Here is a 10,727-nt window from a genome sequence, read left to right on the forward strand (position 1 = left end):
TGCTTTCATTGTGAAAATTGTTTTCTTCAGATGACATTCCCCTTTGCCAAACTATTCACCGGAAGAAACATGTTACAACAAATTAATTGCCAAAATATGAAAAAGGTGAGAAGCCCCAGACATCTTGTCTGGCACGTGTTTGCTCTGGCCACTCAATTCTCTGTACAGCAAGCGTATCCAAGCAACAAGATGCTTTCATACAAGACAGTGCTGTAGGTTCATGCGTTTCTGAAGTGAGTATTTTGCTGATCAACTACAACTGTCGATTAAATATTTAGCTAAAACAGGGCATTTATATTTTACATTGTTTATTCGTCTTATTTCTTCGTTGTGAAACAACTTGCTGCACCTCTAAAGAAACAGTCCACTTGCTAATAGCTAGCTAGTTAGCTTACGCTATCTAGCTAGCCAATTTATTATTGAACACTGTCATACCTTGCTAACGTTCGTAGAAGTAGGAACCTAAGTAGGTTTCAAATTAGACTTGCAGAAAATAGCTATTAAACGTAGCTAGATTGGGGGCGTAATACATTTAGATATTTTTCATCAACAAACTGACAACTAGGCACATTGTGCTCCAATCGTTTTTTTTGTTGCTAGCTACTGCCCTCATGGTACCCATTCATTTCAAATTGCATTTGTCTGTTCTCTGAAAATACACCAGGCCTGTGATGAGTTGAGTCATGTCAGGTGTTGGAACCGAGAGCAGTGACCCCTTGCCTAGCCCTCCAGAGGAGCAGCAGGCCAGAACTGGCCTCGACAAGGGTGAAGAGGATCTGCATCAGAGAAAAGAAGATAGTAAAGGGGAGGGTGAAATGAGTGACTGTGTCAGTGGACAGCATGGGGAACCCAAGACAGATGATCAGAATCCAACTGTTTCTCAAGTCTACACAGCCACTAAAATGACACTGTTACCCAAGTCCCCTCATGTAAAAACCCATGCACTGGTAAATGAAATTAGCTTTTTATCATACACATTTTTATTAAACTATATATCTAAGAAAAAAAGCACAATATCTGAAAAATGTAATGTGTTTGGTGACAGACACTGGAGTGGGCCTTTGGGATGAACAGGGCTCTTCCTGTCTTCAGCCTTCAGGACCAGGATCAACTGGTGATCCTGTATGTTTGCACCAATGTAGCCGTCATGTACGACCAAACATCAAATTCACAACATGTCCTTCAGGTAAGGCCCAGCAGTTGCCTAAATGCACTCACAAAGGTCAGAATTAGGAAAAAGCCTGTGGGTATAGGGAGTGAGTGCTATGTCTATGCTGTTAGGAATGCCAGTGTTCAATGGCAAAGGTAAAGCCAATAATAACTTCAAGGCAAATAGTATTGCCATAAACTTGAAGGTCACCTTCCACAGGGTCACAGCAGCCCCATTTCGTGTTTGTGTGTGAGTGAGGACAGGCGCTGGCTGGTGACAGCAGACCGAGGACAGGAAAGTCTGGTGATCATTTGGGACTCCTTTTCAGGGTAGAACTATATTCTAGCAGTACATTTATATTTTTGATGTATTTGTTTCAATTTGTTATTCTGAAACAGTGGTTGTTTGGCTTGTGTTTCAGGATTCCTGTGCGGACATTATTTGACAGTCACCCTGAGGGCGGTGTTGCAGTTTTGGCACTGTCAAAGGAATCCAAATACCTGGTAACAGTTGGAGCTGGAGATGTTCAGGTAAGCTCAGTGTTGGGGAAGCTACAATGGAAATATAGTTTACCAAACTACCAATTACTTCACACTGGAAGAAGTTAAGCTACACAAAGCTACCCTAAAGAAAAATATAGTTTACTTAACTAAAGTTACTTTTAAAAAGTAGTTCACTACATCCAAACTACTTTGTGAAAAAGTATCATATCTAAATCTAAAACCTCTTTAAAATAGCATGCCGGCCAAAGTTAGTATTTATTTTCAGTAATACCAATTACCTCACCGAAGACATTCCTTAAAAATGTATACTCAGTCATAACAGACTTTATATGGGCAAATACATTTCATAGAATAAAAAGGAAAGTTTTACATCTTCCTAAGTCTGAGAGTGGTTTTAACCTTCCAGACTTGGAATTGTATCAACTCGCTACCCAAGGCTTTTACTTGCAACATATAGTTAAATGTACTGAAGAGGAGCAATGGGTACATATTGAAGATGTGCATGCTCATCCCCAGAATCTTTTTACGTGTCTATTTTCAAAGGATAAAGCTAAGAACATTAACAACTTCATAGTGAAGAACACTATAAAAGTATGGGAGAAAACGAAATGGATTCTACAAAAAACAATATCACTCCCAAAAACACACCCTTATGGAACAATCCTTGGATAGCTTTTCAGAATGAATCGATGAATTGGGCTACATGGAAAACTAAAGTCACAGAAACCGTCAATGACTTGGTAACAGGAAATACATGTATTTCCATGACAGAATTAAAAATACATTTTGAACTGACCAATGTAGATAGTATTAGATACACACAACTTAAAAGTTACATATTGTCACGTTCTGACCATAGTTCTTGTGTGTTTTGCTTGTTTTAGTGTTGGTCAGGACGTGAGCTGGGTGGGCATTCTATGTTGTGTGTCTAGTTTGTCTGTTTCTATGTTTGGCCTAATATGGTTCTCAATCAGAGACAGATGTTTTGTGTTGTCTCTGATTGGGAATCATATATAGGTGGCTTGTTTTGTGTTGGGATTTTGTGGGTGGTAGTTTCCTTTCTCTGTGTTTTCTCTGCACCAGATAGGGCTGTATCGGTAAGCCACGTTTGTTATTTTGTAAGTGTTCAGTTTTGTCTGGTTTATTAAAATCATGTTGAACACGCGCAACGCTGCGTCTTTGTCCGATCCCTGCTAGGCTGCCGTTACACATATCACGAAATGTCGATTTGAAACATCAGAGCAACCTTCAGGGAATCTTATTTGAGTCAGAAAAGGATGTTCATATGATAGGGAATATATATACCAGACCTTTGCAGAGAGCATATCCAACTAACAATCTCTTATTAAAAAAATATAAACTCCTGGAACCAAGTTATAAAAAGAGTTGATGTTGACACAGGATGGAGGGAAAGTTGGAGCATAACTAACGAAATTACAGTTAATGAAAATGCATGCATAATCCACTACAAACTAATGTATAGAATTTATTATATAAGAGACAAAATTCACACATTCTAAAGCACAAGGGCAGAGTCATGTCTCAAGTGTAAAACTAATAATGACTCAATAATCCATGCTTTCTGGGAATGCTATAAAATCCAGAAGTTGTAGGCGGAGCTAGAAATGGGCTGTCAGAAGTATTACAATGTAAACTTACTTTTAATCCATTTCCAGACATGGCATATGGGAGTGTAGTTAGATAGAATGTGTAATTCAACTGAACCAGCCGAGCTGCTCTTTTTTTTTTAAGGCCCATGTTAAAGTTGAGGGGAAACATAAATTGTGAAATCTACCAGTGCTTTTTTGAATGTTTGGATAAGTGTGTGTCCCAATTTATAATGTCTAGGTTAGAGGTCGACTGATTCATCGGCATGGCCGATTAATTAGGGCCGATTTCAAGTTTTCATAACAATTGGTAATCTGCATTTTTGGACGCCGATTACATTGCAATCCACCAGGAGACTGCGTGGCAGGCTGACCACCTGTTACGCGAGTACAGCAAGGAGCCAAGGTAAGTTGCTAGCTAGCATCAAACTTATCTTATAAAAAACAATTTTAACAATCACTAGTTAACTACACATGGTTGATGATATTACTAGTTTAACTAGCTTGTCCAACGTTGCATATAATCAATGCGGTGCCTTTATCAACGAATCACAGCACATCAATGTGGTGCCTTTATAATTTATCATCGAATCACAGCCTACTTCGCCAAACGGGTGATGATTTAACAAAAGCGCATTCGCGAAAAAAGCACAATCGTTGCACTAATGTACCTAACCATAAACCTCAATGCCTTTCTTAAAATCAATACACAAGTATATCTTTTTTTAAACCTGCATATTTAGTTTAAAGAAATTTTTGTTAGCAGGCAATATTAACTAGGGAAATTGTATCGCTTCTCTTGCGTTCAGTGCAAGCAGAGTCTGTAACGATCGTCCTGGGAAGAAGGTGACCAAAACGCAGCGTGGTAAGTGTTCATTTTATAAATTTAATCAAAACTGAACACTAAACAAAATAACAACGAGGAAGAACGAAAATGAAACAGTTCTGTCAGGTAATACACACAAAACAGAAAACAACTACCCACAAACAGGTGGGAAAAGGCTACCTAAGTATGGTTCTCAATCAGAGACAACGATAGACAGCTGCATCTGAGAACCACACCCGGCCAAACAAATAGAACTAGACAACATAGAACACAACATAGAATGCCCACCCCAACTCACGCCCTGACCAACCAAAATAGAGACATAAAAAGGATCTCTAAGGTCAGGGCGTGACAGAGTCAGGGTATATGCAGCAGCTTGTGCCGCCTGGCTCGTTGCGAATTAAAATACATTTATGTTAGCAGGCAATATTAACTAGGGAAATTGTGTCACTTCTCTTGCGTTCAGTGCAAGCAGAGTCAGGGTATATGCAGCAGTTTGTGCCGCCTGGCTCGTTGCGAACTGTGTGAAGACCATTTCTTCCTAACAAAGACCGTAATTAATTTGCCTAAATTTTACATAATTATGACTTAACATTGAAGGTTGTGCAATGTAACAGTAATATTTAGACTTAGGGTTGCCACCCGTTCGATAAAATACGTAACGGTTCCGTATTTCACTGAAAGAATTAACGTTTTGTTTTTCGGAATTATAGTTTCTGGATTTGACCATATTAATGACCTAAGGCTCGTATTTCTGTGTGTTTATTATATAATAATTAAGTCTATGATTTGATATCTGATAGAGCAGTCTGACTGAGCGGTGGTGGGCAGCAACATGCTCGTAAGCATTCATTCAAACAACCCTTTCCTGCGTTTGCCAGCAGCTCTTCGCAATGCTTGAAGCACAGCGCTGTTTATGACTTCAAGCCTATCAACTCCCGAGATTAGGCTGGCAATACTATAAGAACATCCAATAGTCAAAGGTATATGAAATACAAATGGTATATAGATAAATAGTCCTATAATTCCTATAATAACTACAACCTTAACCTTCTTAACTGGAAATATTGAAGACTCATGTTAAAAGGAACCACCAGCTTTCATACGTTCTCATGTTCTGAGCAAGGAAGTTAAACGTTAGCTTTTTTACATGGCACATATTGCACTTTTACTTCCTTCTCCAACACTATTTTTGCATTATTTAAACCAAATTGAACGTGTTTCATAATTTATTTGAGACTAAATTGATTTTATTTATGTATTATATTAAGTTAAAATAAAAGTGTTCATTCAGTATTGTTGTAATTGTCATTATTACAAATATATATATAAAAATTGGCCGATTTAATCGGTATCGGCTTTTTTTGGTCCACCAATAATCGGTATCGGCGTTGAAAAATCATAATCGGTCGACCTCTAGTTTAGGTGTATGTTGTTAATTGAACTTAAACACACGAACAGTGGACAGGACTTTCTGATCTGTTCACAGCGAGTTTGTATATGGGACTGGACAAATGAGACAGAGGATCCATTGTGTGTAACTGACCTCAACCCGGAGTATGGTTTTCAGGTAAGCTTTTATGGTCTCACTGTATTTAAGATAGTGTATATAATTGAATACATTCATTTGATAATATCTGCAATAATGTATGACTTTACAACATGTTCTGATTTAAATTCCTTTTCAGAATCACATCATTTTTAATCCCAACGACATCACTCAGCTGCTCAGCAACAGTGAGAGCCAAGTCTTATTTTACACCAGGGCAAGTACCACAGTTTTGTTTTGCTCTGGGTTTAACACTGCTACAGTTATCAGCTAGCGTTACAGTATATGATTGTCAGTTATATCTTTCAGGACAAACAGAACCTTGATTATATTGCCCCAGAGCTCTTGGACAAGGTAAGGACGCTACCTGTTTAGTTGTTTATAGAACCTGTAATCATGTCATTGTAATAATCATGTAATAATCTCACCTTTCACTCTCTGGTGGTTTTACCATCTTTTCAAAGACTTTCAACAAGGTTGTGGGCATGCTGAGCCAGTCTGTGTTCCACTGGAGGGGGCTTCAGGCCCTCTCGGCCACCTCCGCAGGCAACTTGGTGCTGTGGGACATGGTTAGGGCCTCCTCTACCTCAAGACCCCTCGTTAGGAGAGCCAGCAAGCTCATCCCCCTCCAGAAGGATGGCATTACCGTGCTCACTCTGACTGACAGGTGAACATGCAACATTTAAGGTTTCAAACAACGCTGAAACAGGAGCTTTATCTTTCTGCTTGGAGTTCAACTCCCTTACCACTATTGAAGTATTGTTATTTGTATTGCAGCCTGGTATGTGTAGCTGTTGTTCTCTAACTGTTGCTCTCCTTGTATATCCCCATGGTCTTTGATTCTTTAGCTTCATTGTGACTGGTGACACTCTGGGCCATGTGAAATTCTATGATGAGAACTTCAAGCTCATCAGCTGGTACAGTGAATTCAACCTGGACCCAATCACATCAATCTCCTTCTCCAAGGAAGTTCCACCCAACAGCAGCCAGGGTTATCTGGATGACTGCACTCTGGAAGCCAAGATGTTTGTTATCCGGTGAGAATCAGTGTGATGCCAGTTTGTGCCCCAGTGTATGTGTAACCTATTTGCTTTGTCCTCCTTCCCCCTCTAAACCCCCCTCTCGTCTGTAGGAACTTTGTCCTGTCTACAGTCAGCTCGACGGTGGTACATGTGAATGCACAGGGTGGTGTGCTGCAGACGTTGCTGCGCGAGCATTGCGAGGCACTGCATGCTGTGGCCTGTCACCCCCAGCAACCAGTTGTTGCCATGGGTAGCCACAGTGGCATCCTGAAGGTGTGGGACTATGAGCGCAAGGTGTCCATCTGCAGCAGGGTCTTTGAGAAGGAGAGGCATATTCAGTGCATCACCTATGACCCCCAAGGTGACCCAGCAGAGGCTTTTTTTGTCTGTTTAATTTCCTATACAGTAAAATTATATTCATACGTAGAAAGATCTCACATTTTCTCAAATTCAATCTGTGGTGTATGGATAACTCCCCTTAGAACATATCTGTCCGTGTGTGAGTTGGCTCAGCTTTGACCAGGCTATCTTGTGTGTGTGAACAGTGGCGTAAAAATACTTTAAAGTACTACTTAAGTATTTTTGGGGGGTATCTGCACTTTACTATTTATACTTTTACTTTTACTCCACTACATTCCTAAAGAAAATAATGTACTTTTTACTCCATACATTTTCCCTGACACCCAAAAGTACTAGTTACATTTCGAAGGCACAACAGAACATTTCGAAGGCACACAATTATCAAGAGAACATCCCTGGTCATCCCTACTGCCTCTTATATGGCAGATTCACTAAACACAAATGCTTCGTTTGTAAATTATTTCTGAGTGTTGGAGTGTGCCCCTGGCTATCCGTAAAATAATAAAACAAGAAAACACGTTCAGTCTGGTTTGCTTAATACAAGGAATGTGAAATGATTTAAACTTTTACATTTACTTTTGATAATTAAGTATATTTCAAACCAAATACTTTTAGACTTTTACTCAAGTAGTGTTTTACTGGGTGACTTTCACTTTTACTGAGTCATTTTCTATTAAGGTATCTTTACTTTTATTCAAGTATGACAATTGGGTACTTTTTCCACCACTGTGTGTGAATAGGATTTTATTTGGCGGTTGGCTTTGCCAGTGGATCTGTCCATATACTGGATGCTTGCACATTGCTGAGTGAGGCAGAGGAGCGCTTCAACTTCAGCCAAGACTGCATCACTCACATTACTTTCTCTCCAGACTCCCTCTACCTGGCCACAGCGGTGAGCAGACACACTATGTGGTTCTGGCATTGGAATAGGGAAAGTAACAGGTTTGAGCCCTCTACCTTGAAGCCTTATAATCAAACTGAAGTTGCATTTTCCCCTCCTGTTTTGTTGCTACTGTCAGGATGCTGGAAGAGCGGTGATGGTGTTCTGCTTGTACACCGGTAAGAGCATGCAGCGCTGGAAATACCTGGGGAGACACCACTCCCACTATAAGCCCATCAGGGACCTCCTATTTGGGGTGTACCTGGACAGCACCCAACCCAGACTACTCTCCCTGGGCATGGACCGCAGGCTGGTGAGTCCCAATCCCTCACACTTATTATAGGAGGACTCTGGTTTACTTACATGCCATGTTTCTTCACATGCTGAACCACTAGACATGCTGACTCACTTTGGATAACTTTGCCTTGGTGTGTGGTGGTGATTGCCCAGGTGGAGTATGACCTGCAGAACAGCAAAGTCAAGGATGAGCTGCTGATCCTGAGCTCTGAGCGCATTGAGCAGAGCGCTGTGCCCACCTGTATGGCCTGGTACCCACCCCTCACCACAGAGGACTTCCTGCTCACCGCCTCGGACCTTTACAAAATGAAGCTTTTCAACAGCACCACCAAAATGTGCAGGTCAGCGGCCAAATAACATAGTCTGTAAAAGCATGATTAGTACTCTTATTTTTGGCCATCTCTGTGTCATTGGGGTGTAGTATGAAGGCCACAAATGAATACTTCTGGTTTCTCTTGCAGAAAGACACTCCTTGGCCCCACATACGGGTCTCCAGTTGAAAAGATGACCATGCTTCCATTTTCTAAGGACCATGACCCTAGTGCTCATTACATGGCATACATCACAAAAGACAAGGTAAATGTTGATTCACTCCCAATCATATCAAACCACCTTCTCCTAAGTTAGATCAAATATGTCTTAATTTAAGGGGCCAGATTTGTTGCCTAATGAAGAGATACTGGTTTCAGTGTAACTTGTCATTGTTATTTTTCAAGGTGGGTGTCCAGATTCTGCCCATTGATGGGAACCCCCACAAGTCCTCTGCTCTGATCTGCCACCCAACAGGGGTGTCTGCTATGGCCTGCTCCTATGACAGTCGATATGTCTTCACTGCTGGGGGGTCTGACTGCACAGTCCTCTCATGGGAGATTAGTTTAAAGTGAGTAAGTAGACCCTTCACTGAATAGACCCTTGAGTTGTCCTGTTGAACTGAATCGTTATTTCTTGTTGTGTGTTTAGTGCATTAGAGGCTGCTGCATCCCTGGGTGGAAAAGAGCTGATCCCCTTCTACAGCCTCCTGGATGGAGGGAGAGACGGGGAACTCTTTAGAGTAGGTTAAAGTGATATATTTATCATGTAACCATCAATATTCATAACTATATAGAGTGGGTACATCAGTTGTTATGGCTGCGCAATACTTGTTTGTTCTGACATTTTCATTTTTCTCTTTAGGAAATGGAGGACTTTTTCTATTACTGTCAGCTGCGTAACCAAGGCATTGACTCCATGGAGATGCGACAGGTGTCCACCCGAATCCCCCTAGCAGAGGTCCCCTTTGTCATGAGGGCTCTGGGCTTCTTCCCCACTGAGCAAGAGGTACAAAGTCCTCAATGAGGACTAATGTGATGACTAGGCTAATTTGGAAACGATTGATCAATCTATGTCTTTGATCATTTTCTGTTTTCTTACCTGTTTTTCAGTGATAATAACATCTTCAGTTCTAACAATGAGTTAAGTTTAGTATAGAAAGAGTAATGTTTGTTGATCATGACTCTATCCAGCTGGAGGACATGCAGAACGAAGTCAAGTTCAGCAGGTATGCTGAGTCTGGGAGATATGTGACCAATGTAGACCTGGAGGAGTTCATTAAGCTCTACGTCAACCACCGGCCAGCGTTTGGCATCTCTAGGAAGGAACTGCTTCACACCTTCCAGGTCCTGGGTGACTCCTATGTGATGGGAGAGCCTGTGGTGAACAAGAACGAGCTGCTGGAACTCCTCCAGGACAGAGGTGTGCTAGTGTAGTTGCCTGTAAATCTGCATCTTCTTAGTCCCCACACATTTCTGGTTGCTGTGTCTATAATTCTATGCAGGGTAGTGTCAGTATCTACAATTTGCAAGCGTTATGTACTTATGTTCCTTTGTTCGGTGTCAGTGATGGGATTTCATTCTAATAACATGTCAACCCTGTTTTTGCCTCAGGGGAACACATGACTGAAAATGAGCTGGCAGAATGTTTCACCACACTGGTAGGACTAAATCCAGAAGGGGGGGGGGCTGAGCTGGGAGCTTTTGAATGTGATGGTATGTATCACCATGTTCAGTTTAGAGTAGTATCTAAAAATCTCATAATGAGACGGAAATTACACGGTTATGATAGTCTACCATTAAAACTGTGTGTGTGTGTTGGACAGATGCAGAAGATGTGTTGGAGAGTGAGATCCCAGAGAAGATTTCCATGGAAACATTTGCAAGTGATATCCTGGGATTCCCCATTTATATTAAAGATATTCTTCACTCCCAAGAGGGAATGTTGTCCCCCTCAGGATCAGAAGTTGTATAGGAATTACATGTACTCCATGTGAGTGTGGGGCTCATTCTATAAAAGACTCATGGGAAGATTGTAGTTCATGAAGCACCCACAAACATGATTGACAGCCGTTTCCTTATGGGTGTAGTTTGATATGACCTTTTATTGGATATAAATTGCTAATAAAGATAAATTGAAAACATCAGATTATGATATATTAAACATTTAGAAACATTTAATTGCAAATGTATTTAATTTATTAATCCGCTATAAGTGTTTACCT

General features: G+C 40.8%; 1 protein-coding gene across 1 annotated transcript; it reads left to right on the plus strand.

Moving 5' to 3' along the window:
* Nucleotides 1-69: 69 nt before the first annotated feature.
* On the plus strand, nucleotides 70-10,678 carry cfap251 (cilia and flagella associated protein 251). Its single transcript, XM_023978711.2, has 21 exons — nucleotides 70-233; nucleotides 665-947; nucleotides 1,046-1,186; nucleotides 1,370-1,479; nucleotides 1,572-1,680; nucleotides 5,576-5,656; nucleotides 5,775-5,852; nucleotides 5,945-5,989; nucleotides 6,100-6,302; nucleotides 6,484-6,672; nucleotides 6,768-7,018; nucleotides 7,758-7,909; nucleotides 8,037-8,210; nucleotides 8,348-8,535; nucleotides 8,656-8,770; nucleotides 8,911-9,074; nucleotides 9,155-9,245; nucleotides 9,368-9,511; nucleotides 9,697-9,925; nucleotides 10,117-10,218; nucleotides 10,329-10,678. The coding sequence occupies exons 2-21, from the start codon at nucleotides 684-686 to the stop codon at nucleotides 10,475-10,477; spliced, it is 2,979 nt and encodes a 992-aa protein (XP_023834479.1). The 5' UTR covers nucleotides 70-233; nucleotides 665-683; the 3' UTR covers nucleotides 10,478-10,678.
* The last annotated feature ends 49 nt before the right edge of the window (nucleotides 10,679-10,727 follow it).

Source organism: Salvelinus sp. IW2-2015, linkage group LG33 (assembly GCF_002910315.2).
Source record: "Salvelinus sp. IW2-2015 linkage group LG33, ASM291031v2, whole genome shotgun sequence".
NCBI lineage: Eukaryota > Metazoa > Chordata > Actinopteri > Salmoniformes > Salmonidae > Salvelinus > Salvelinus sp. IW2-2015.

Coding starts and splice junctions, on each gene's coding strand:
- cfap251 (XM_023978711.2), top strand. CDS start 684: ATGTCAGGTGTTGGAACCGAGAGCAGTGACCCCTTGCCTAGCCCTCCA. Junction 6,673..6,767: donor GCCAAGATGTTTGTTATCCG/GTGAGAATCAGT, acceptor TCTCGTCTGTAG/GAACTTTGTCCTGTCTACAG. Junction 9,246..9,367: donor GAGACGGGGAACTCTTTAGA/GTAGGTTAAAGT, acceptor TTTTCTCTTTAG/GAAATGGAGGACTTTTTCTA.